This window comes from Seriola aureovittata, chromosome 1 (genome assembly GCF_021018895.1).
Source record: "Seriola aureovittata isolate HTS-2021-v1 ecotype China chromosome 1, ASM2101889v1, whole genome shotgun sequence".
Classification (NCBI taxonomy): domain Eukaryota; kingdom Metazoa; phylum Chordata; class Actinopteri; order Carangiformes; family Carangidae; genus Seriola; species Seriola aureovittata.
In genome coordinates, this window is record NC_079364.1 from 2,958,182 (window position 1) to 2,985,931 (window position 27,750).

A 27,750-nucleotide genomic window follows, 5' to 3' on the forward strand; every position below is an offset into this window, starting at 1 on the left:
AGGCAGACGCACAGATTGGGTTCCACCGGCGCCTAAGCACCCGCCTGATGGGTAATTATGGATTAGTCAGGTCCTCCAAGATATATATATATTTTTTTATTTGTTATGAACTGAACAGAAATTCCCACACAGAAAATATGGACTAAGAGGGAGAGATAGCTTCTTCTTCAAACTGTGCTTGAAGGTGATATCTGTGGCAATTAGCAGCACATTTCCATAAAGATACAGGAGATGTTTCTCCTCCTCCGCAGCTCCTGATTTCACTTCATGCACATTTACGTTGAAGGGGAGGAAGAAGGGGACAATAGAGGATGCACATTAACTTCAGATAAAATAATGTTGGCTCAGAACTGTTCGTATTAGTAAAAGGACTTAAGCTCCTGCATCGTCTCCTTGGTGATATCCCCTCGAATTCAGTGATTTGCATCATCTGACATGGAGCCAGGAGTGAGACGGCCACTTTTCTTTTCCTCCCTCCATCATTGTCCACAAAAAAAAAAAGAAAAAGAAAAGATGACTATGGCGCAGGCCACAAAGCTTTACAAGCCTTTTTTGTCCTCTGAAAACAGTTTACAGGTTGGACACACTTCCAGTTTAACGCTTGGATGCCCCCCCCCCCCCTCGTGATCTCCTTCACTTATTAAATACATGTAGTACTTAGCACTTATGCCAAGGTCTCCTGCTGCACCGAGGCTTTAGTGACGTCGCTCACTTGTAAGTCGCTTCAGATAAAAGCATCTGGCAAATGACTAAATGTAAATGTAATGCAAATGTAGGATGACAGAGAGGTGTGGCTTACAATCTATCACGCTAATCAACACACATTATTTTTATTTTTGTCCCACTTTTTGTTTGCTTTGTGATTAAATGGACCGTTCAAGGAAGTTAAACACATGAAAGATATAATATATTATCATAGATCTAAAAACAAGGAGGAAGTGAAGTCTCGAGTACAGCTGTGAGATACTAAAATCTTTTTTGTGTGAATTTATTCTCCACTACCTCGATTACTTTGAGTCATAAAGCAAATCATTTAATTTCACACCAAACCTGCCCCGGTGTTACGGGTTGTAAAATACAGTGTAAAGCTTTCTGTAGTTATAAATCTGCAGTTATAAAGTGAATATGGGACTAATATGTCAGTGCGCTATTATTGTACTACTGCTTTCATTTTGAAAAAATAATCCCCTTCAGTTATATGACATTGAATTTAAACCACAATACAGATACTTTTAACTTATGGGCAAATGTCTTGTGGTTGTTTTTTTCAGAGTAAAATCCAAATATTTCTCGGTGCTCAGAGTTAGGTGCAGAGCAACGCACCTCCTGTTCTTGTACTAGCTGCTTTGCAAGATCTCACCTGGGAGCCACTGCCAAGAATAAATTCCCCTCCACACCAAGTTTAATTATTAGGGTTGCTGACCCGCACCTAGAGGGCAACTCATTAAAACTATAAACACTTGCTCTGTCAAATCTTTCCATAAATAGTAAATGCTTCTCCCCCGTTGATGTGATTCCCTTTTAAAAGTTGATGATTTTTATGTAGATGATGTTTTCCCCCCTGAAGAATAGATTTGTTCTGCAGCACACAACTCCAAATCTAACCCCACCTCTGCCCTGCCCAGCGTGCTGGCACACGGCCCAGGGCCAAGACAGATGCCAACCTAGCGAGCCTGCAGTGAGCAGACACCAAAGCCTGCCCTGGGGAAGACTGCAGCCAGACTACATGAGCTTTTTCCACAAACACACACAAATGCAGAAAAAATGGTGCATATCATTTGCTTGATTATTGATTTTCTGACAATCCCATTGGTCCGCAAAAAAAGGAAAAACGAAACACCGACACCCTGCGAAGAGGAAAACAATCGCTCGCACTGCAGCTCGGGGGAGTGTTGCACAGAAACGCCGGGGCATCTGGCGCCACAAGGTCTAAATGTCCAAGAGGGACAAGTGAGCAAGACCAGTGTCGCGCACGTTAATGTGACTGAAAAATAGCAAATGATTAAAATATCTGAATGTATAATTGAGTTTCTGTTCATTTCTTGTCATTGCCAAGATCCGTAATGAAGTTGATCTGATCTGACTGGTGGGAAGTGAAGTGAAGTATCTGGCAACGAGATAATTGTCTTTTGTGAAATGCTCACAGAATTATAATATCTACAGTATAACATGGTACATTACTTGACAGAATGTCCATGACCAGTAGCTGGCAGAACCAACAGATCCCTCCCTTTGCGGCGGGGATAATAACCCTCATTATCGTCCACCTGAAGTTGTCTTATAAACCCATTTATGAGATACCGGCCTCACTGTAGGAGTTGGGGGTTTATATTTTTGCATTTTTGTTTTCAGGCTAAATTTAATGAGGGCAAAATTTTTCCTAACTCTTCAAAACACATGCATGTAAAGTAGGGTTTGGGTGAAAATAAACGAGCCTTTAAATGACAACACGTTGCATATAAAAAGAGAAAAACAACAAAAAAACAACAACAAAAAAATCTGATGCCTGCATCTCATGAGAGCCACAGGTTTGTTTATATTCTGATTTTATATTTCTTTCACAATAAAGTGTTGCCATTAATTAACAAGGGATACAATTAAAGAAAACAATAGCTACAGCATGGGTTTCATTTTTGCAGCTCAGGCCATCAGTTATGATAACATTGTTTTCTCCAAGGCAACAGTTAAAAAGCTAAAAAAATAAAAACAGAAATAAAAATCGGACCCGACGGGGCGGGAAGCAGCAGTGGTCAAACCGTCTTACTGGTTGTAAACAAGCTGACAGTGTTGCTTTGGATCCATAATGGTGCCATTTCCCTCCATTGCACTGGTAAACTGGGAACGCACGCAGCTACGCATCCCAGAAACAAAAAGCAGGTCAGTAACGTGTGATGGATGTTTTACAACGGGCGGTGCAGGTTGGATTTTGCTTCTTTGTTTTTTCACCCAAATAAAAATAAACAACCCGGAGGTTAAACTTTCCCCTTTTGGACCTATTTCCAGTGATGCTGTCATGTTCCCTCCCCTCATTAATTACCTTTGGTGAGTACAATATCAGAACCGATGGAACCAATGGCTGAAAAAAAAAACACACACAGGAGTTAAAACCTGAGTTGTAATGAAGCATAGTTTTTCTGAGTGACTGCAGCCAGTCTCAAAGTGTGGCTCTTCCTGCCAGTGACTTGAACGCCCAGCTGTGATGTCAGGTCTTGACAGAAAACACTTTTTACCTTTCAAGCCAGTGCAGCTCTGATTTTCCTCTTTGTACCCGCCGTCCTCATTTCACTACTCACAGATTTCACTCACTTGCTTATTAATTGATCTGCAGTTCCAACTGTGTGTCGCTGCATTTCCAGTAAAACACATCACACGTGTGACACATGGGTGTTTGGGTTTCACTCAATTGAAAAAAGAAAAAAAACATTCGCACATTAACATTTAACAACAGCGAGTCGCCGCAGAGAAGACTGACTGAAAAATGAAGTGATAAAGAGTCGTGGCTCTCCCGTTCATCGAACAGCTGGAAGAGAGGTTGGGAAATGACTTCCGGCCCAGAACTCACGGACCAGCTAAGCCCTCTAACATCGCTGTATCTTTCAAAGAGAAACAGTAAAAAAAAAAAAAATCCAACCTGAAGGTTGCCTTTTATGCTGTCCAGCTCCTTTGATGTCTTGGAGAGCTGGTGCAAGATGCTGCTTCGTTCACTGAAGACTTCCTTTAGCTTCTTTTCCAGCCCATCGTAGCTTTGTCTGTTGAGAGAACGAGAGAGAGAGAGATTTCACTATTACACATCCGCCACTGACTGAGAGAATTCACTCTTTATTGGCACCCTTGGGAGGAAGAGGTGTTTTAAACTGGATTAAAAGCACCATCGTTAAAGCTAAAGGGTAGAGCAATAGGGGAGAAAACTAATATCTACTCAGCACAGTCTCTGGATGAATAAAAGAGAGGGGGAAAAAAAAAAACGTCTATTCCTTTCAATCAGCCAATTTAGTGAAGGCTCGTTTTACAGAGATAGGTCTTTTGACCAGAGGTATGCCCCTGCATTTCCATTTAAATATTCATGTACTCCATCCAATTATTAAGGGAAAAAATCTTGGGGGCACATTTGTCAAATCCTGTTTTTCTCTTTGCAAAGCTGAACTGCAACTGAATGGCACTGCAGAGCGGTCGTGTCATTTATTACGGAGCTTCCAGAGAGGCAAATATTCCTTCACAGCAGCTTTGCATGAACCATAGCCATAATAAAGATTTTCTTTCTCATTGTAAATGGCGTAGTGTAACCCCAGCAGAGCGATGTACTGAAGGAAATGTGCACAGAGAGAATCTGGGTACAAAAACAAGAGTTTAAGAGAGCTGGATAACATGACACATTTGGCCTTTGGCTGCTTCTTCTTTAAAAAACTTGATCTCCTTCTTACCCCTTAAAATCGACAGGATAAGAGTTATATCCCGTATGTTTCCTTCCATTGGCTGACACAAATCTAAAAAGTGAAAAATCTATTTTTCATTGAATCTAACATCCTTGTTTACTGAGTCAAGGACAACAACAACTCCTCTGGGAGCTGTTTGAAATCACGTATATCTCAATGCGGTTAACCTGCTAACTAAAGAGCCTGGGGGCCCTAAATTTCCCATAAAGCCCATGAATCTGATTACTTTGATGACCCCTTGAGTCTTAATTGTAATAGTTCATAATAACAGTCACGACGGAGCCGATGCAGCCTTCTCCTCTGCAGATAGCAGGCAGCCGAAACGTAAAAGGAAAAGGCCAAGTGCCAAAATTTTATCTTAATTTTAGAAGTGGAATCAACTTATGAAAAGGCGCACAGTTATTTTATTTTTTCTCTGACTGGACAAGGTGTTTATCAGGAGACAAATTGAGGTGAGTGTGTAAAATGGCCCTGCCTCACTCTGTGATCCTCACTTGCCCCCATTTTACTTTGGCCATCGCTTTGCAACTTGTAGGAAAAAAAAAAAAAAAAACTGATTTAACGACAAAATTGTACAAAATAAACAACCAACGAGTGGCAGGAAGAATAAAGCAATTTCAATCTTCAAAAGGTTATATGAGAATTAATTTAAGAGTAATGTATTGAGGTTAATAATCTGCAAACACGCGCTGCAGAGGATGGCGTGAACAAGCTGTAGTAGATTTAAATTCAAGTTGCTAATAGATACACAGTACAGTAAGATGGTTTTGAGAAAAGATTTCACATCCATCCTCTACCAGGATCCATAGCTGCAACATGTGTTGAGAATAAACACTTGTAATATAGACTTATGATCCAGACAAACCTGTCTCCTAAATATAATGTTAATATGCTAATATAAACATTTAACACTGGGGTTCAGGATTCAAATCCTGCATGGTTAAACATGACCATAAAGACGTTAATCCTGCTTTAGTTGCCACAGGCGGATATTACACAGAAATGATTGCAAATGAAATATGTTGTCAGCGAAGGTTTTGTTTAAATGTTCCATATAATCATTTTGCAGCATGGCAGACATTTCGATAAAAAACAAACAAACAATATTTTGGCAGGAAAACTGGTCGTATATACACAGAATTTTAGGAAATGGGGTTTAAGAGGTAAACCCAGTTGAAGTTTAAGATCTGGAACTAAGGATAAATAAAATACCACAACCCCAACACACACCAACACAGCTTGTTAAAACAGATCTTTATGTTTTTTTTTTTTTTTTTTTTTACTCCACAACAAAATTCAAAAGATCAAAAGGATCCTCTCAGCTTACTTCCTTATGTAATCAGAAACTCCAAATGACAACAACAGCTTCGAGCAAAGCATACGCATTTGATATAGTTGAATAATTCCTTGCTAAACACTTGCTGATAGTCACAAATATCTCTCACTTAGCTCCCACTTCTACATGAATGTGTGCGTTTAAAGAAAAGAACGTGGTGGACCGCTCCTCACATGCTCAGTTCCAAAGGGGAGAAATCAGAAAGCACAAACGCTAAGTGCGGGCCACATTTTTTTCTGAATCCATGGCTCCGGTTCAACCCGAGCCGTCTTCCAAAAAGCCCTGCACAGCCCATGTCATAGATCCCAGCAACAGATCATACACAATAACACATAAATCACTAATAGAAAAAGCAACACCTGGGAAATAAATAAATAACATGGCATACTGAATCCCACACATGACTTGCCACCATATGGCATTGGCGGGAAATTTATTGCAGGTTCATGCACCAGGGAAAGACGGGGTGAGAGATTCCTCCCTGTCTGCCATATTATTCATTACCCAATGGAATAGGCCCTTGGGTATCTGTGGAATGAATAAGATGCATAATTTGAAGCCCACTGACACAGAAATCATCTATAGCACAAGGTTTTTTAGATAAAGTCGGGATTTCTTTTCAACCCAATCCACTACAAACTGCTCATTACAACCAAACAAATGGTAACAGCTGCATGATTGTACCATGACTCCCTTAAGAGTCCAGTGTTCTAGCAGCCTCCTCCCAAACAAAGATCCCCCTTTTTCAAGGCAGGGAAGTGTGATAATGACGACCAGAATGTCTGACAAAACGGCTCATGATCAGAAAGGGCACCACCAGGCACACGGCCGCCGTGATGAGATAATGAAATCTTTCATTTCAAGACATCTGCAGTTTGAAATCAATCCCCGGCTGTCTTCACGAAAACTCATCAAACTCCCAAGACCGAGGAGGAGGAGGAGGAGGAGCAGGATGAGGAGGAGGAGGCAACGTTTATTGAATCAGATTATTGCGGACAAATATTTCCTCACCCTGGGAGTCACAGCGGGTCTCTCGAGTTATATGAGGCCGACCCTGCAGTGTGAAATAGACCCACTGAGGCTAAAGGAAATGCCACTGACCACTACAGTTAACATCCAAGCTGTGGCTCAATAAAGGAAGCCAAGGCCGTGGCGTCTCAGTTCCAGGAGCTCATGGTCCATTGTTGACAAGTGCAGGCTTATAAATCCTATCACACATCGTAGCCACAATAAGACATGAATGCAGCTTTTCTTCACAAATGTACAGCTACTCACACGTCTGCCTGTAGCCTTCTACAGTCTACGTCAACCACATCTCTGATAGTGTAAGGCTTTTATATATCAGAGAATCTACGACGTGACTCATGACAGACTGTAGGTCGGACTTTGATGAAACCGTCATGTGTGGTTTTGAGGTTTTGTACGGTGGCCCAGGTGGGACAACACAAATACAAATGTATACAAATGTACAAATATATGCGTGTTGTGGCCTTTGCATTGGTGTTGTGGATTTTGTATTTGTGTTGTGGCTTTTGTATTTGTGTTGTGGCTTTTGTATGTGTGTTGTGGCTTTTGTATGTGTGTTGTGGCTTTTGTATTTGTGTTGTAGATTTTGTATTTGCGTTGTAGCTTTTGTATGTGTTACGGCGATTGTATGTGTGTTACGGTGGTTGTATGTGTGTTGTGGCTTTTGTATTTGTGTTGTGGCTTTTGTATGTGTGTTGTAGCTTTTGTATGTGTGTTGTAGCTTTTGTATGCGTGTTGTAGCTTTTGTGTTTGTGTTGTAGCTTTTGTATGTGTTACGGCGATTGTATGTGTGTTACGGTGGTTGTATGCGTGTTGTGGCTTTTGTATGTGTGTTGTAGCTTTTGTATGCGTGTTGTAGCTTTTGTATGCGTGTTGTAGCTTTTGTGTTTGTGTTGTAGCCTTTGTATGTGTGTTGTGGATTTTGCATTCATTTTGCGGCTTGTGCGCTCGTGTTTTGGATTTTGTATTTGTGTTAACCCGTCTGGGCCACAGTTTGCGTGCGTCACAGACAACCACCGTTTTTCATTACATTAACTAAAATACATTTCTCAAATATGCGACGGGGCCCACAATATCACAATAACAACCCTTCAGCGAATATTAACAGCATTGAAGCTGAAGGTAAGTCAGGAGAGCAGAAGGCGACACATAATAAACAGTGTGATTTTCATGAACATGCTCAAAGGGAGTATTAGTCCTCCATTCTCAGTATCCACTGCATCCAGACTCTGGAGTAATAGTAATACCTTTCCGCACACATTTATTTCAACACTCAAGGAATGATTGTCTGATGTACCCTGTTGTAAACTTGCTGTGCCGCTACACCGACACCGATTTTTTCATCTTCATTTATTTATTTATTTATTCTCCATCTCTTTTGTGTGCTGTTATACTTTTTATTTGCTGTTGGGAAAGGTATACTGGGGATTCATTCTCCGGCTTGTGTTGTTTGTTCTGTTGATACTAAAAAAAAATAAATAAAAAATGACTGAGTTGATAGCAATCACAAAAATAGGGCTCCTCATATGTAGAGACCAGTAAAACTTCACAGAAGGACACTGAGGATATCATCCAGTATCTAGTGCTTAGCATTTAGCTGCAGTGAAATAATCAGAGGAGCTCAGTGTGTTAGCAGGTTGAGTAACCTAATGTCTCCCCCCTCCCCTGCATGAACTCTCACTGCTATTTTTGGAAAATTTGCAGGAGACAGTTGGCAGTTCAGACAAGGACAAATTAAAGGATTCCCCTGGGCTCAGTGTCTTTGGAGGCCCCTCCACTACCAGACCTGTTATTTTAACACCCACCCACAGCCGAATCTAAGCTCTATCAATCATGCTTTCCACGTCAGCTATACACATAGTCCAATGACCATAACAAATATGCAGCCAAGAATCTGCCATTTTTAAATAACTGTCGTTCCTCTTGGAAATGAAACGAGTTCCTTTCCAACCTGAGTAAAATGCCACCTCTCTCTGCCTCTCTCTTTGTGCTTTAAGGTCGTATCACTGAAACATGTATTATCCAAAATGTCAACAAACAGTTTTAACCAAAATCAAATCATTGTCCAGCTAGGACCTTCCTTTAAATGTCCATTATTTATTTTGCAACAACATCCTCATTACCCCGTTACTATTTACTGCTCAATATCTTTTTATAGCTTCATCAGCAGCAATTTATGTAACCTTACTTAAAAAATCTCATGAGATATGATGTTTAATGAGTTATTTAGTCCAAATAAATAAGTGCTGCTTGACAGGATCGATTCAGGGCAAAAATGTCTCATAAACAAACTCTGTTTCACTTGAAGTTTACTCCCAAAGTGCTGTTGGCATGTCTTGCAGCCTATTTCTACCCCTGGTCTGCCGTCCCCTGCATCCTGGTTTGTCAACTTATTTATCAGATTCACCACATACAGAACACAGAGACAGGAAACATTATCAGCCATCAGTTATTACAGCAATCTTGTGATAATAAGCTGGGCTTATTTTGCAGAAGTCTTATTTGTCCACAGGCACAATGATAATTATCAGATGTACTGACATCAATGCAATTCAACTCTTCTAATACAAATTGTAAATTATTTTCTGCAATGTGTTTGTGGATGAGGTGAGATTGAAAGAAATACGAGTTTGAATGTGGAAAACAGAAGCTGCAGCAACATGCAGTCTCATTTCTTTCACGTTTCTTTCACAGTATCAACTGAAAACAAAAAGTCAGCTAACTATGGTTAGGGGCTAAATTTGAACTAATTTGTTATTTGTAGGTTTTTTGTGACGCTGAACGTGGTTTCGTGTCGGGAGCAGGTGGAGGTGAATGTCGCGTGACAAGCTTCAGCCATCATTGTGTTTACAAGACAAGATGTTATAACACGCAGGGCAGTCGAGTCGCTTTCAGAAAGGGACAAGACGGGCCGAGGCTAGCTGGTTAGCATGCTAACTTCAGTAGAAGGAGACACATAGAGACAAGAGTGGCTGGCTTTGCTGTCCACCTCTGGAGACAGCTGTTGTTGAGTAAAGGGATGAAGTAATGCTGGCTATGTAGCAGTAGCAAAACTTGCAAATAGCTCCGTATGAAGTGACCGTGTGATGAAAGTGGATGTGAAAGGTTGCGTCATTGTTCATAAGAGGGTCCATTTACCATTAATTCCAAGTGTTGGACTAGAAAATGAAAATTCCATCCAATCGGTGAGTGACGTGCCAGTGTTACACACACACACACTCACACACCATGCCGTGTCCATGACTGTTGGATCGGAGTTAAATATTTGATATTAATATATATAAATAAATAAGAAAACATCCACAGAAACCAACAGCTGCTGAGCACAAAAGGAGTTTATTTGCCGTCACGCAGATCAAGGGCAGACAGCAGTTTATGTGGTACCTCCAATTTCAGGATGGATTAATTATGCCATTATAAGGGGGCAAATAAATAGCTGTAATAAGGGGGATTGCCCAAGGCCTGTCAGTGAATTAATATATTCCTCTAGCAGAGCATGACCACCATCCAACATCTGCAACAATAGTCAGTCATGTTTACCAACTGCTGTATAAACATCGCAGACAGCATGGATTATTAATTGCAGGCATGTCAGGAGATGTGTGACACTAAATCTTCTTTAATTGTGTGGTGGGGGGGACGTGATGAAACTATTGGTGATGAGGAAGCCAAACAATGCACCGACCTTGAATGCCACAATATTTCAGGAAATCTATGGCTGCACACTCAAAACCCAAACAGCACAAACTGAAATGTTTACATTGATGGAGAGTTCACTGTCATTTTATCTAAATGTGTTATTTTTTTTAGTGTGTAGCTGGTAAACCTCTGAAACATGTGTCTTTGCAAAACTGATGGGTAGAAACTTTTCAGTTTAAACCAATGTTTTTTGTTTTAGCTGCAATGCCAGTGTTGAAGGCAAATATTCAGTGATTATTCTTTTTGTTTAAAGGTCCAATATTTTACACTTTTTCTGTGCTGTATTTGAAGTTTTGATCCGCAGGAACATTTGTGGTTTTAAGAACCAAAAACCATCTCAGTGTAGTTTTACATCTCCTCTCTCAGGCTTCTCTCTGGAGCTCCAGTAACAAAGGTTCTGATTGGCTGACTGTTTTCTGAGTGATCCAATAAAAATAAAGCATATTTTAGTCCAGTAAAAAAAAAAAAAAAAAAAAAAAACTCAGAGAAACCAAATCCTGCAAGACTGGACGGTGTCTGTGGGTGGGCCACGCCCGGAGAATGGCTGAGTGTTTTGTTGTGACATCACAAAGTTACAGGAAGTCCTGACGGCTGGTTTTAAGGCTCAGTTTCTGAATACAGGCTGTGTGCATTTCTCTGTGGACTGAGGCTTTGATACTTTCACAGTATTAATATAGAAGCTAGAGCTGATCTATAATCACACTACACATGGACACAGACCTTTACACTGGAGGAGCTTTAATCTTGTATGAATGAAGCCTACATCATAGATACAATCAACCTTTTTGTAGTGCACAGCAGCTCAGGAGCCATAACTGGCTCATTGCTGATATTTGGTTACCTAAGGAGACTGCTGGTTTGTTGCTTTTCATGTGTTACCAACTCCATTCTTTGCATTGATTTTAGGTAATTCTGTGTCCTTGACGAGCACAGTGACACTCTGGGAAATAATCTTGAGTATTATTGCAGCACTGTAGCATGTACACAATGTCACAGACACTGCAATTGTTGAGCTTCTTTTTCAGTCCTACTACTAAAAGGTTCTGAAAAATGTTTTTGTTCACTGAACAAATGATTCTACAAAAGATTAAGTAAAAAAAAAAAGTTAATAGAAAAACGGTATTCTATAACCTGATGAAGCTGAGCAGCAAAAAATAATAAAGAGTTCCCAATGAGATACATTAAAATGTCAATCTGATCATATAACTCTAAATAATGATTTGAAAACAAGTACCACCCAGCAAAGAGAGCCTGGATGCATCTGTATTTATCATTTAGACAGATGAAATTAAAGTAGTGTAAACCAATTTTACACATGAGCAATAAATGCAAATATTCTGCATCTTTCACTCTTTCTTGAATCACAGGGTGGGAATAGAGAGCATTCAGAGAAGAGTTGTGTGTTTGTGTGGAGAGGACTCTGACCTCTGGTTAATCATGTAAACTGTCCACCAAATATAATAACTTGATATAAAATTACAGCGGTAGTGATGTGTGATATGGAAATGACGTAAGATCCCTCCAGTTTCTCATGCTTGAAAAGTGAGCCCTTCTAATTTGTTCATCACTTAAGTTACGTAATTTTCCACCAAGGGAGGTTTAAGTCATAGAAATAGAAATACTTAGCATATTAGATGAATAATTCAATGATTACTCGCAGGCATTTTTCATGCATAAGTAGATGCCAATTGCTTTCCCTCGACATTTAACACTATCATTCTCTACGTGTGCTCGAAACAATGCTGTTTTCTAGACAGATAGGCACTTTATAGCGAAAGGAGACGCAGCTGTCAAAACTAAACACAATTGAGACAAGATACACAACAGAAATGTGAAAATATAATAAAGAAACTTCAGCTATTAAAAGATACCTGGGAAAAGAAAAAAAAAAAATCCATTAACCGATAATGTAATACTGACCTGAAGCACACTCATAATTGGAAAACCACAGGATTTGTGTTTGACGTATATAAATAATAATTTCCTCCCTTTGTCTCTTGCTCAGTTTTACCTTCAGCCATACGTAAAGAGGAAAGTAATACCTCAGTGTATTCCTCTATTTTCTGCTTGGGTTGAGCTCATCAGACAATCCACCTTGCTCTCTCCGTTGTCATGTGCAATCCAAATCATTTTCACTGTGACATGAAACCCTCTCAGTCAAACTACGAGTCTGCCTGGAAGGAGCTGCATTTGATTTAAACTTAACCAGGTCACGCCCACTTTTTTCCTGGCTAATTACATATTCACTTACCCCCCCCCCCCAAAAAGAAAAAATACATTTGGTATCACAGAGATGCTGATCTTCGGTTTCTGTCTCTTCTTCAGCTTGATGTATGATGTTAATGTGACTCACTCTGTCTTCCTATGGCAGAACCTCTCGTCTAGGGGCCTATATCACACAAATTACGAGTTTAAAAGCATCCCAGGAACCTCTGATGGTTGCCAGCTTCCATTAAATCTGGGATTTGAGTGTATTTAATGCAATTATACCCATCCTTGCTTTTCAAAGCAGTGCAACACCGTGTTTCCAGCCTCAGTAATTGTTGTGCTATAATCAAGCTGGATTGAGCTTGGACTTTTTTGTTTACTCTGAAAGGCGCACTCCACCAGACATCAATGCTTTACTGCTATTGCGAGCGATAAAACGATCCCTTTTGTGTGGGAGAGCTTCACCTTTTCCCTCAGAGACATTTTATGACAACGTCTAACCCAGCTTTGTTTCCAGTGTTGTCGGAGAACGCTACAAGAAACAAGTTGTTTTACACCAGAGGCAACATCCTCAGGACATCAACACTGCAACTTCAATATCAAATTTTCCTATCTCCATTTGTTCGGAGCAGCAGTGTGAGAAAGTGCGCCGTCACTAAAGTGCCCGACATGAGAAACTGACAAAATTTAACACAAAAGTCCAAAAAACCTAAAACAAAAACATGAAGCCCTCAACATTACATTAGATTAGATTAGATTAACTTTATTAATCCCACAACTGGGAAATTCATTTACAACAGCAGAAAAATTAACATCTATAGAATAAACATCTATGGAAATATACAACAAAAATATACCAAATATCCACTAATAAATACAATATACACAATACACACGATATGTACATGAAAAAGTGCAAGTTTGCACATGGTCAGGAGGAGCAGGAGTTGTGGAGTCTGACAGCTGCTGGAATGAAGGACCTGCAGAACCTCTCCTTCTTACAGCGAGGATGTAAAAGTCTGCTGCTGAAGAAGCTGCTCAGAGACCCTACAGTGTCATGCAGAGGGTGAGAGGTATTGTTCATGATGGATGTCAGCTTAGCTAACACATCACATGTTATGGCGTTTCCATATACAGCCTATAACACGTGCACTGCGGTTGTGAGGCGGAATGGATACGACAAGGGGAATATTGTTTAAAAAATTTAAATCTTAAAACTCAAAACCTTCAGCTGATGTTAAATATACATTTGCCCTCAGGAACTTGGTCAGAGGTGGTGGCGAGTGCTTCATGGAGGATTTCAGCCACGTGGAGGACACAGAGCACTTCTTACAATACCTGCGTGTGATCATTAATGCAAATACCACAGAGCAACTGATCAGCTGGACAATAAGAACTTTAAACCAGCTTTTACATTCTGTTAGGTAGAATTTGTGCCCAGCAGGCATTTATTTTAAGCTGTCTTTAAACCTTCCCACCTCGCTGGAAGTGACCGAGCGGTTTGTTGCCACGTTTCCCAACTCGTCTTGTTAACAGTGTAGTAATTAGACGGCAGTTTAACAGTTGCCTCGCTTATTAAATATGTTGCGTGTGTGATTTTTTTGCTCCTTTTCTTGTTGTCCTTGAAGCTAAAATCTATAAAAGTGTAATAAATAGTGCTTCAACCACTTGTGTGGTTTATAAAATAGCAGGAAACAGAGCTACATTTCCATCCCAATTCCTAAAAGCCCAAGGCTACATCTTTAAAGCATTTATTTCATCTGACCTGATCTGATCAGGAGAAACTCTAAAGAAATGCAGCATATCCTCACAATTGAGAAATGTCTGAAATGATTCATCAGAACAGTTGCTGATTCACTTTCTATCATTGGACTAATTGATTAAGGGGCTAATCGTGTCAGCTCATAATCTCTCCTGTGCCGTTAACAAAAGGCGCTCCTCATTTCACGCAAGGCCGTATACACCACAATTCCCCCGCAGGAGACCCTCATTTGTGTTGTAGCACATAACAATAAATAGCTACGGGGTGCTAACCTCCGTGCTAATATTAATTAAAGATATGTAATAATGAAAAGTAGCGCTTATCTACCAGGAGCTGTGTTGCTCCGTGTTTTGTTCCCTCTCATCTGACCATTGTATAAGAAGTGTGGAACTAGCAACAAAGCAGACAGATGCATCTGATTCAAATCAAGGGCAATCAGTGAAGGCCCCCCCCCCCCCCAAACCTGCAAGTGTCACTCAGGGAAAACACAAGAGGACAAGTTAAGCCAGGCAGAGCGGAGGGAGGAGGACGGGGAGGGGAATGTGAGGTGGAGAATTTGGAATCAGATGACGGATGTGACTTGATTACTGGTTAACTACCCTGCTGGTGCACCAATCTGATCTGGATGAGAAACCTGCTGGCAGCTGCATTATCAAATTGGAGTAGGGCAAGACGATTTGAATCTATTGTTTCATTCCAGGCAGGCTGACAGTTACAGGGCGCCTGTCTTTGACTGAACTTAAGAGGAGTTGGCTTTGTGGCTCTTACTTCTCAGTGATTTGCCGCCTCGCAGACTCCCATCATAAAATCTCCTATCAAGCTTTTCATCAAATGTATTAGCGATCTGTTGGTATATTGGTAATAACATCTGCACCTGCCACAGCGTTCCGGGTTCTCACACACACCAGACACAGGTGAGGACTGCCATGACGAAACACAAATGCCAAGTCAAACATGCAAAGAGAAGTTAGTCTTTCCTCGCCGTGGCAAACCTCAGAGGAGGATTGAAAAGAACGAGATGACTGACAAGTTTGAGATTTACACATTCATACACTGAAACTAGGCGTCAGAAAGGAATATATATATATATATATATAGAAACTTAAATATATATATATTTAAATTTACAGTGTAGGATCATAGAAAACTCTGTATGATCATATCGGAGAGTTGGGTGGGTGATGATGATCTTACATCGTGGACAACCTTAGACTTCGGCATGTGATCTATCTAGTTCAATCGCTGCTGACCGGCCCGCTGTCACAGGTTAAACAGCTAGCATGCTAACTGCAGCTGAAGACAGCAGTCCTTGTTCTGATGTAGCAGTTCTCCACCTGAGCAGAACCAGATCTGCCGCAGGAAGCGTCAGTGCCACAGAGAGATACGGATCATAACTTCCTGCCAGGACTTTCAGAATAAAACCAGAGCAGAAAGAGGATGAAGAGACTAGTGAGTTGAGCCTTTAGCCTTGAGTTGAAGTGACAGGCTTTGTATCCAGGCAACCATGTCCATAGATGTTCTCCATGTCGTGATTATTGATTAACAACTTGATGACCATGATTAACTTTGCTGGACTTTGCAGTGTCACGCAGCCATTTAACCAGAACACGACTGCGTACTTTCTCCGATGATAATTTAAAAGCTTTCACAGTTTAATGAGGGAGCAGTTTTAAATCTGAATCCTTCTATTAAAAAAAAAAGGAGAGCTTCACCAGTTTCACACTTCATAATGTTCTGCTGTGTCACTGGCAGCACATCACAGACTCTGAGGAAATGTGTACAATATCGTCTGTGGCACTGAAGCAGCTCTGACGCCGGCTGCGTCCAAACTTATTTCCTTGTTCACTCGTTGACTGTTCTCCATCTAACAGACACTCGGCACTTTAGTGAGCAAAACATTGAGATTTTCGAGATTAACCCTCAATGTGTAGCTATTTATTGATTGACCTATTCAGACACATCTCTCAGTTCCGCCACACATACTTTGCTTCACCGAGTTGAGAATGAGCCGCGGAGTTAAACACCCACACGCCTGGATGAGTCTTTTGCTACCTCTTATGACAAAAAAAAAAAAAAAACACTTAAGTGAGAATCAGCTGTTATAACCTCATGTCATTTCCCAGAAGCCTACCTGCTACTGCAAGATGTGCATTTTCATTCCTGCTCTCTCACAAATCTTATTAAATGTGCAGTTTATAAGCTCAGGAAAGCACCACAGTCTCTGGTGGATGTTTGTTTGGGTATGTTGTCTCTGATGTTGTTGCTAGTTTTCCACAAATCATCCTCAGGCAAAAGAAGCAACCTACACACAAGTTGAAGGACTGTGATTTTCTACACACTTACGAGCTGCGAGCGGCTTCTCGCCTGACCTCGGCGGCAGAGTTGACACTGCTTCGGTGGGTAATTGAGTTTCCTGAGTTTTCGGGCATCAGACATTTATTGATTTTTTGTTTTTTCTTCTTCATAATCCACTAATATTTTGAAAATAATTCAATGCTTCAATGCTCACATGAAAATGCGTTTAGAGATAACCTTGATTAGATAACGCTTTATACCAAAGTCTGTCTGGCACTGATAAACAGCAAGTGTATAAGACACTGTTTAACATAATACAGTCTATACAGAAATGAGTGGTAAGCAGTTTATGATATTTAAATAGATGACACTAGATTAGGATTTGCACAGATTAAGATTTGCATTCCAATACATTTGTCATACTTCGAGATACTGTGAATGGGGGTTGTATAATGAAGCAATTAAGACAAGACAACAACTACAACTGCTACAGGATCAGTGCACGAAACACAGTGCAGAGTATTAACAGAGATCGGGAAGACCAATATTTTCTGATGGAAATAATCGATTTTTAATGGGAGTCATAACGGCTTTCTGAATCACCAAAAAACTGTTTTCCCGTTGATGGTAGTAACAGGAATGAGATGGAGCAACCTCGTCCAACAACTGGCTTTTCAAGCAGGAGAAATGATATATAAAAAGAATATATAAGCAGCCTTAAATGGCTCTCAGCTGGACCATTTCATGTATATAATATTTATGCTATAAACTACAAAGGATCAAAGAGATTTCAGCTGACGGCGAGGATGATGTTTTGGGATGTTTGAACTGCGTCTTTAATGGGCAGCTGCTTTGCTGGGACTCAAAAGGGGAGGTACATGCACGTTAACACGAAAGAGTTACATATCAAAGTGTTGGTGTAAGTAAGTGAACATTTCAGCGCATTGATTCCGTACTGCACAATGCACTGCACTCACGTCCTCTACCACTGAAGTGAGGGGTAAATTCAGTGTTATTCTGACCTGCTGGCCAGACATGAAACATCAAGGCCGAGGATGTAAATATAAACCAGTGGAACTGCAGAGTTATTGAATATATGACGCTACATCATATTCATAAACATGATCTGTTTTTCTTCAAATTCGTTTATTCTTTCATTCATTCAACCTTTATTTTAATCTCTAAGAATCATTTGATCACACGATGTCGTGGGATGCTCACCTGACCTCCTCACACATGGTGCAACAATGAGCAGAGCAGATTCATTACTGGTGAGACAGTAATGAATCTCAAAGTGTCACAATGAACTGAATCTAGGGGTTTGAGAGCGGAGGTGTGTCTATAGATAACATCACTGTATAATCCAGGACAGGAAAAAAGGAAAGAGGACGGCCTCAATTACCTGCTTCCTGCTGAGCGTAGAAGAAGAAGAAGAAGAAGAGGCTCTGTTTCTGGGCAAGTATCCAAGGTTTTTCCAACCAGATACCAAGATATTTTATCCTGCGAGACTCTCTCAATGTGATGTCCATTTAGAGCAGTAACACACAAATCATCTTCCACAATATCTCTCGCTCGAGAGAGAAAAGCACACATCGAGTTAATTTCAAATTAGAAGTGCATCTTGTAGTTTATCAGAGGCTTGTTGTGAGATTTCAGCGGCTGACTGTGCAGCATTAGCAAAGCAATACACAACTGTATCATCTGCATAAAGATGGGATGTAATATTGTTAATATAAATTATGAACAATGTGTGGGACTTCAGCTTTACTGCCTGGTGGTGATTAAGCAGGCACTGCCTCTCTTCAGCAGGGCTCCTGGGGAGTCAGCACAGTTCACAGAGTGCATAACAAAAAGGAGGTCCCAACCACACAAGCGCTGACCAGGAGGAGGTCCTGTCTGATGAGGGAGATGACAGACAGACAGACAGACAGACAGACAGACAGACAGCGGGACTGGACCCGTCAGTCATGTTTTCGAGTTACTGACATGCAAATATCACCAAATCTTTGCCTTTTAATCACAGCCACGCCACGTTCGGGGGCGATTCCATCAAAAGTGACTGACTGACGGTCGAATAACACGCAGTGAGTGTGTTGATGTAAAGCACGGTCGAGGCAAAGATTCTCCGCTTAAGCTGCATGACTTTCACATCAAATTTATAATTACACTTATTAGCATATTAAGTACAAAATGTAACTCTAATCTGCAGGTCATTTACATTGCTTTTCATGAACTACGCCACAAAGGAAGGGAAATTATCTATCGCGCCTACAAATACCGCCGATCTGAAGAAGGACTGAAATGAACCTGGGTTAATAGAGGTCGTCACCCTGAGTCCATAAGAGTGAATGTGGGCATCTGCGGCCTTGATCACGAGCGACGGGACGAACACCAGAAATGATGTGATTTTATTCTGGCCCTACTTAGATAATTATCCGGTTACCATATTTGATACAATCCTTCATAAGACAGTCCAGTCATTGCCTTGTCTAATGGCTACTAGCCCTGAGAGCGGGGCGCTAATTGCTGAATACTGGATCAGGGGCTATTTGCAGTAACACCAGTGTAGAAGACAATTAGGGTTTCCTAAATTGATTTCTTTATGAGCAGACAGAACAGGAATAAGAACATATCACATGATCATCCTCCAACACTTTTAAACTGAATCATTTGAGGACCAGCTTCAAAACTGCACATTATTTGAGCCACTTATTGTTATTAAGACACGATGATATCCAGAAAAATGGAAAATGGAGAATTAAATGTGCCTGAATAGTCTCGCTAAATAAAAACAGGCGATTTGAGTCGCACGCACAGTTCATGAACCTTTTTCTTGTTCCTCTCCGCAGAAGACTTTCCTGACATTAATGAAATACAACTGAAGGGCACCTGTGTGCACGGTTGTGCTTTTCAGTCAGACACAGTGATGAAGTATACTTTGAAGCAGCTTTCAGGCAGACACTTCCACAGCACAAGGTGCATTTCTTCCTGCCTTTTGTATTGGAATAACTCGGCTTCCATTTATCGCGCTACTTCAGTGAAACTGTCGATCAAACTGTTGTGTTGCTGTGCTCCATGGTACCTGGACTCTCAGGCTTTTCCATCTGTTCATGTGTTCATTGTGCTGGATTCTCTCTCTCAGCTTGACCCTGTCTCAGAAACACATTTCTGCACTGAGAGCGAGTCCGCCTCTCCGTGCTGCACTCTGCCGGCTCGGTGTCTTGTGCAAAGCTGCAATGGGAGTTTTGCTCAAACTGCTTGTCGAAAGAATAAACCACCACTTGATTATTTTTGTTGGGGGAAGCCACTTTCTGCCCTAAAGCATGGGACAGTTGGAAATGAGTTCATCATCCATTTCTCAAATCTCCTGCGAGCCCGACTTCTCCATGAATATTAATAGCATAAAAAAAAAAAAAGTCATATCTTGCAGCTAAACACTGATGAAAATGCAATGTTAGTGACCATTTGCATAACACTGAGGCAAGATACGGGCATCGAGTGCTGTCTTTAATTGGGCAGGAAAACCTGATTAAACAGACTTGTTTCTAAATGGAAAGATTACGGTCACACCGGATTAGATTACCAGCGTAAATCCACACATCACATATGATTACTTGAGGTGTAACTTCCTTTCTTTACTTCATTGAACCATGGTTTAAATGGTTTAGTGAAGCTTCAGCTGCTTATTGTAGTAAAGTCATACGCATGAAAGGTATTGCATATTGTTTCTTGTAAACAAAGGCAAATGTATCGTGCGTATCCTCGATGCCTCCTATACATGTCGGGAGCATCTCTCTCGTAAAGTATTTGCAGAACTGATGAATACTACGTTCACGCATGAATTCAAACACTGAATGTATTTGAAAGCTGCTTCATTTCTTGGCACATTAGAGCCACCAACTGTCAGTCAGCTACCACTCCTCCGTAGTGCTGCTAACTCCACAGAGGACCTTCAAGTAAATGTCGAAATCCGTGATGTGTAAGTAGCATTTCATTAGGGTTGGTCAAACTACTTCATATTCTTCTTTGTAATTATAACAAGTCATCATCACAAACGCACACTCGTCATGTGGTTTGCTTGCAAGCGTTTTAACTGGTCGGAGGAACAGGTCCCTTCTTGTCTGCCTCAGTGGATCCGTTGCCCAAAGTGCCGGCCATGTAGAGTAATAAGATCTTGTATTTAAATCCTGTCTGGGACCTTTGCTGCATGTCACGCCCTCGGCCTCCCATCTTTTTGTCTCTGCTCACTGTGAAATGTATAATAGAGCAGAAATGCCATAAAAATGGTCTTTAAAAGGGCACTTACCCAGAAATGCCAGAGAGGTCTGAGGCGGTGAATCTCCACGGTGAGACCTTTTTTCTTTTTTTTTTTTTTTTGCAAATCCACTTTTCTGGTGAGTTTTGCACAGATATGCAGATATCCTTTAAAAGATGTTGGATTTCTAACTTTCCTATTTATTGTCTATTTACTATTTACCAAACATTTGCACGTAATGCATGTAATGTGACATTTAACTCAGCAGAAGGGAGCCTGCCACAACGTCCGTCTTTGTTTTCTTCATCACATTCCCTGAACTTAGACGCCGGATGGGTGAATCGATGTTTACTCGGGCTTAATGTATCCTGATATTTGCCTCCGGGCGCAACGGATACAAAAGGGAAGCAAGTGTCCTTTCAATTTATGGGCAGGATGAAAACATTCCTGTGCCCTTTAAATGCTCACCACTTAACCAGCGTAAGCCCTTGAACTAAGGTGCAGTGAGTCTGAATGGCCTACACACTGCATAGTGCCGCGGCTCGAAGGTTCTTCCGACATACTATCTGAGAACTTGTAGAACAAAACTCTGAACTTGCATGAAATATTCACAGACATGTCAGCTGACGGCTTGAAGGAAAAATGTGAATCTGACGTACAGACCTTGTGACTGACTAACAGAAGAGGTCGTTTGTACATTGGCTTCCAAAACAACTCAAATGAGTTTCGTTCAAGTCTGGTCAAGTTTAGGAAACTGAAACTCCTTGTTAAAGGTTTTTAAAAGACTTTGACTGACGATAACAACAACAACATTTGAAGTAGACAAACTACAATCTCCGATCTCACACTTTCCAAACCAAACCAACCACCTCGCCCTCCTCCCCGAGACCTTTCTGCTGTGGTATAGCAGGAATCTTGCAAGTCAGCTGGATTTATAGTTTTTAGTGAGAAGCCACCTTTCCCGGCTCCAAGCTATTTACTTATGCCCGAACCCCAGTGTAGCGGTCCAGACCAATCAGCGTCCTATGAAGGTGGAAGTACTAGCAGCTGCGGACGTGTCTCAGGTGTGACGGCAGCGAGAAGTGACAGCTCATTAACGACGATGGCGGCTCCTAAAGAGGTCAGCTTGGATGGCGCTATGGCATCAGTTACATCAGAAGTGGAGAGTATCTCCTCAATGCAAGAAGAGCAGGGAACGGCGCTGAAGCGTTTTCTCGGTGGAAAAGATGTTTTCGTTCTTCTACCTACTGACTCCGGCAAGAGTTTGATTTACTAACTGGCTCCGCTGATAAGACAAAAAAAATAATATGTAGAGTTTGAATCAGAGATATTTAATCACATACCAGATCTAGGCATTTGTTCTTTAGTTCATGGATTTGTAACCTCAAAGTTATATTTCTGTTGCACAAAACTATCTCATACCACAACCACGCACACACAGAGGTGAAGCTAAAAACGATGAGCAACGAGCGAAGATCTTTCCAAATGTTTCTCATCATCTGCAACAACAGTCAACACCGAACGTAACAACCAACATTTGAACAAGCGGAGCCTGTTTCAACAGTCGGTGCTGTCACGGACTTGTTCAAAGCTTATCCATCCTCTTCAATGACATTAATTAACTGAGCATGGACTGGCAGCAGCTAATCCATTGCACTTGCACTGTGAGCACAAGTTCACAGGAGAAAATGAGAAGCACACGAGAGGGTGCATGATAAAAAATAAAAGGTGGCCATAGTGCAGAAACGACTAATTCCAAAATAATAATAATTTTCTCATATATATATATATATATATATGTGTGTGTGTGTGTGTGTGTGTATAGTGTGTTACATGATGGTTCATGAGAGCTGAGGTAAGACTTCCATTTGCAGAAGGTAAGTGATTTAAATTCAGTTCAACATTCATGAATGGTAATTTCGGCATCCTTGAACTCAAGGTTGACTCAAGGAGATGTTGGCTTTGTCCACTTTAAATCAAACCATTTATCTTGAAAGTGTCATGACGAGACGTTTGTGTAGGGGTCTTTAAAATTCTCCAAAATACTACATTAAACATTGCCCATTCATTGCATCACACGTTGAGAAGTCTGAACTTTTGCTTTTCCCTTTGAAGGTTGTCAGCCGCTGTCATTATTAAAGGTTAACGTCACCCATAAACATACGGACTATATTTATTTGCCCCTCGTGAGATATTTCCATCGGCAGTTTTATCTGGGACTATTTCTCCAGTAGAAAATAAAGCGGCAGGAATTTTAAACCTCATTCTGATCAACATCGCACATTAAATATCATGTGTGAGACATGACATCAGAAACACCGTATAACAAGACGGCGGTTGTTATATAGGAACACTGTGAATCGGGCACGGTGACTTTTATCACCATGGAATTGATTTAAACTGTCACCTGACTTTGGGGACCCGTACAATGTGCTTCTACAGTGAATAGTAATCAATGTGACGTATGCTTGATGAGCCCCATTTTTCCTCCCAAATTGGACAAATGGAGGAAGAATTGCATGCTGGGCACGAGAGACAATTTCACCGCAGACAAGTCTTTAATGATGTCTCATCTGCATTTTTCAATTTGAACGGGGCCAAAAATAGATCACTGGCCGGGCTTTGTTGAAACGAGTCACGTCAAATGGATAGCAGTGAGACAATCACTTATCTGAGGCTTACGTGTCTGTTTTAACAATGTCTCATTTATATGTTTATCAAAACCCATAGTTATAATTAAATGATAATTTCCTGTTGAACAAAGTAAATACTTTCTGAGGGGATTTATTTTGTTTTGTTCTTTGTACAGGAACAGATTAAATTGTTTTCTTTTCTTTCTTTTTTTTATTTGTTTACAAGGTGGAGGAGGCAACTGAGCTTGTGAAAAAAGAAAAATTAATTAAAATTATCAACAATAAAGGCAATTACAGACAACAGCAATGATAACAATTATATAAATAATCATAATAGTTCTAAAACCATTAATCAATGAGCTGATCTACACAAACAAACAGAGAGCTGCTTCAGGCCTCTCTCTCTCAGACATGAGGCTCTGACACTTTTCTGTTGGTCTGATTTGAAATAATTCTGGACTCTGAAATATGGTATTTATAAAGGTATCTATTTTTATTGTTTCTTTAAAAAAAAAAAAAAAAAAAAGTGTTAGTTGCAGTTGCAAACATTTAATTAATACAGTCCCATTATACAAATTAATGCTAACTAAAATTCACAACTAAAATTCGGAGGAGTCTGCTCGTTGCTGGCGAGTAATCTCTTCTTCTGTTACTGCATCTTATTTGCATAATACAGGCATTAGAATATGTCATGTGTAATATCAGGCACTAAGAGTACAGATAGTGTAACTTTTCCCAAGGAGCCGGCTGCCTTGCTAAAAGCTGGGGCAGCGTCTTGACCTTCCACTTCAGATATTGGCTGAGTCAGTGACAACACTGAGGCTCTTTTGCCGCTGCTGCGCGGCCAAGACCATTAGCATTTGGATAACTTGTGCTGGAAGACTGCGGAGCACGGGATCATAAACTGATGCCTGTGATGAAGTGAGACAGATAATGGCTAAAGCTCGCACTATGTTGGGGGGTCAGAATGCCTTGTTTGTCGCTCTGGATTTTGCATTCTTCTCTCAACACGGCTCACGCTGTAAGCTCCTCACAGTGTCTCCACTTCCTCACAAAGGCAGAGCAGGGAGAGCTGGCTTAGGCTCAACCCTCCCTCCCTCCTTTCCTCCCTCCCTCCCTCCCTCTCTCTCTTGGCTCTCACGTCTCTTTATGTGAGTGTCAAAGTCAGGACAATCTCTTATTCTTGTTGCTCTGGGTCTTCAGTTCATTCATGACCTTTAAGATTAAAGATAAGCCACAAAGTGTTAGCCTCACTTCATCTGTCCTTTTTCCTCATTTCTTGCTGGTTGGTTTTTGATTAAATATTTAGAATAGCATTTGAAAGAGCTTCAAAGTGAGCTGATGTGCAAATGAAGCATTATGTGCTGATAAATCAATCCTGAGAAATAGGTGTGAAGAGTAAAGTGCTGGCTTAGGCAAAAAGCTGTGATGGAAGGTTAAAAAAATAGAGAATGGCATATTCCCCTCTGGCACGACGAAAAAACATCACACAAATTCCAGCTGATTTGTTGTTGTTGTTGATTTGTTGAGTAATTAAGCATAAATTTGTCATTCCCCACCAGCTTTCCACAATCAAACATCAACAAAGCTCTCATCAGTGCAGCCGATGCCACTGCCTGCCATTTGCTATTCTGCTTGTGTTCATAACAGTAACCCTGTTGAAATACTAAAATTCTATAGCATGGTTGGAAAAAAAAAAAATCGATTTCAGTTTTACTCCAGAGAGTTTAAAACACACACAGACAAAAAATTATTGTGCACAGGATGTACCTCAGCTGCTGCATTAAAACAGCACTGAAGAGAAAATATCAGGTAAGTTCACCTCATAGTTCAGTATGATGAGAAACAAAATGAAATACGTCTTAAGCCAACATCAAGTTTTCAGTTTAAGTGAAACTTCAATACTTATCCCTGTGCACATCCCTCTCAACATTATGCTCCCATTGCGTGTTTGTTATTTATCCCTCTATTAGTCCAGAGAGACTAGTCTAAGACTTGGGTAATTGGATGTTTGAGTGTCTGTGAATTATACGGTATCACTTAGCTGATATGGCAGAAAGCACTTCAATATTTCAGTAACTATAAATCGCTTGAATGTGATTTTTTATTTTTTTTTGCCAACTCATTAAGAACATCCACCGTAACATGCAAACACAAGGCGCCGCTCAAACTCCTCTCCTGTTGGTTGCATGAACAACAGTTTGGGATGTCATGATTAATTTTATTCGTTAAGCTCATCATTCTAATTAATGCCCCCCTGTTCAATTTGCATAGCAGTTTGTAAGAGTTGTCAATAAGTGCTCTCTCTTGCCGTCTCCATGGTGCCAAGATTTTATCCTCACATGCCTTCAGGCTTGGTTGTGTACAGTGATGCTTTGTCAGCCTGAAAACCTTGAGACTCCACACATGTAAAAGGATTAAACATCCTTCAGCATCACTACAGTCAATTATAGACATTGGTAGTGACGGGGTAAATACTGCTGTTTGATTATAAACCAGGTCTATAGGTTCTATAGGTTTCATACTGCGAAAGCATCAAAGCCTCAGTCCACAGAGAAATGCACACAGCCTGTATTCAGAAACTGAGCCTTAAAACCAGCCGTCAGGACTTCTGGAACTTTGTGATGTCACAACAAAGCAGTCACCAAGCCCCGCCCACCTGGACCCACCATCCAAACCTTGCAGGATTTGGTTTCTTTGAGTGTTTTTACCTGAAATCTGCTATATTTTTATTGTATCACTCAGAAAACAGTCAGCCAATCAGAAGCGAGGCTCAGAGCCTCCTCTCTTCTGATTGGCTCACCGACCTGTTGATACTAGAGCTCCAGAGAGAAGCCTGAGAGAGGAGATGTAAAACTACATTGAGATGGGTTTTGCCACTTAAAACCACAAATATATCTTCTTATGGATCAAACACTTCAAAATAAAACTTTAAACGTATCTAGAAAAATCCACGCCAGATACATACTGCAGTATCAGCCAAGAGCAGCAGGAAAATTATAATTGAATGTGCAAGATTTACACAGAATACTAATACGAATATTTAATTTAAGCTTTGAGATATTACAAGGTTAAACCATTAACATTTTTAGACCTTCTTATTAAAAGAAATGTATCAATATGTAGTTTGAACGATATCACGTCTGATTTCACATTTACAATAATGTGTAAGAAATAAACCTCCCACTCAACACCCACACACAACCACACATACACAAAAAAACCATACACACTCTCCAGATCAAACAGCTCTGATGATGATATGAAATGATTTGAACGGCGGCAACATGGAGACGACTGAAAATAGCTCTCCGCTCCCAATGACATAACGACCAATCAGCAAGAAATGTGAGTTTGGGAAATGTGCTCCTCTGTTCAAGGAGTGAGCTCAACTGATAATGACACACATGCTGATGATTACTGAAGAAAACATCTCAGGATAACTGTATAGGCAACATTACATTACTGTAGGCACCACAAATACATATGCAGTCAAGAGCATTTTCTAACCGAGGAGTTATAAAACTATTCCCCTCTTTTTGCTAAGCCTATTGACTTCTCTCCTAAGAGCCAGAGTGGTAGGTTGCCAGCTCACCAGCGCTGCAATTTGTAAAGGAGCCTCAGCGGAGGGTGGCAAATAGAAAGACAGAGGACAAAACAACATTCATGATTAATCCTTATTTAAAATTACATTGTCGGGTTCTGCTGGTGGTAGAAGAAGGGGAAAACACTTGAGTAACACCGAAAAGAGTTGTTAAAGTGCTATGTGTCCAAGACGATGTTAAAGCTTCAGACGGCGCAGGAGTGATAGGAGTGACAGATGCATGCTCCGACGCACTGTACATCTATTTCCGCGGTAAAGGCTAATTAAGAGGAGGATCTGGAACATTAGGAAAGCTCACAGGGAGGACGTGACGACACAGATCAAATGAGACTAATGAGAGGAGGGTGAGCGCAGACACACGGAGTCCACACCGAGTTCAACAACAGGTGGTCACGTGACGACTGAGTTCATAGCTCATGGTAATGTCTGACACGAAGTCTTCTGCCAGTTTTAACGGAGCGTGGCTCGGTTACAATAAACGCAGCACACACACACACAC

At 40.7% G+C, this 27,750-nt stretch overlaps 1 protein-coding gene across 1 annotated transcript in view; it reads right to left on the minus strand.

The window, feature by feature from the left end:
* Window positions 1–27,750, minus strand: part of luzp2 (leucine zipper protein 2) — a 134,689-nt gene that overhangs the window by 64,597 nt on the left and 42,342 nt on the right. Inside the window, exon 2 of the mRNA XM_056383919.1 lies at window positions 3,632–3,749. Coding sequence (XP_056239894.1) covers window positions 3,632–3,749 — 118 coding nt within the window. The remainder of the gene's footprint in view (window positions 1–3,631; window positions 3,750–27,750) is intronic.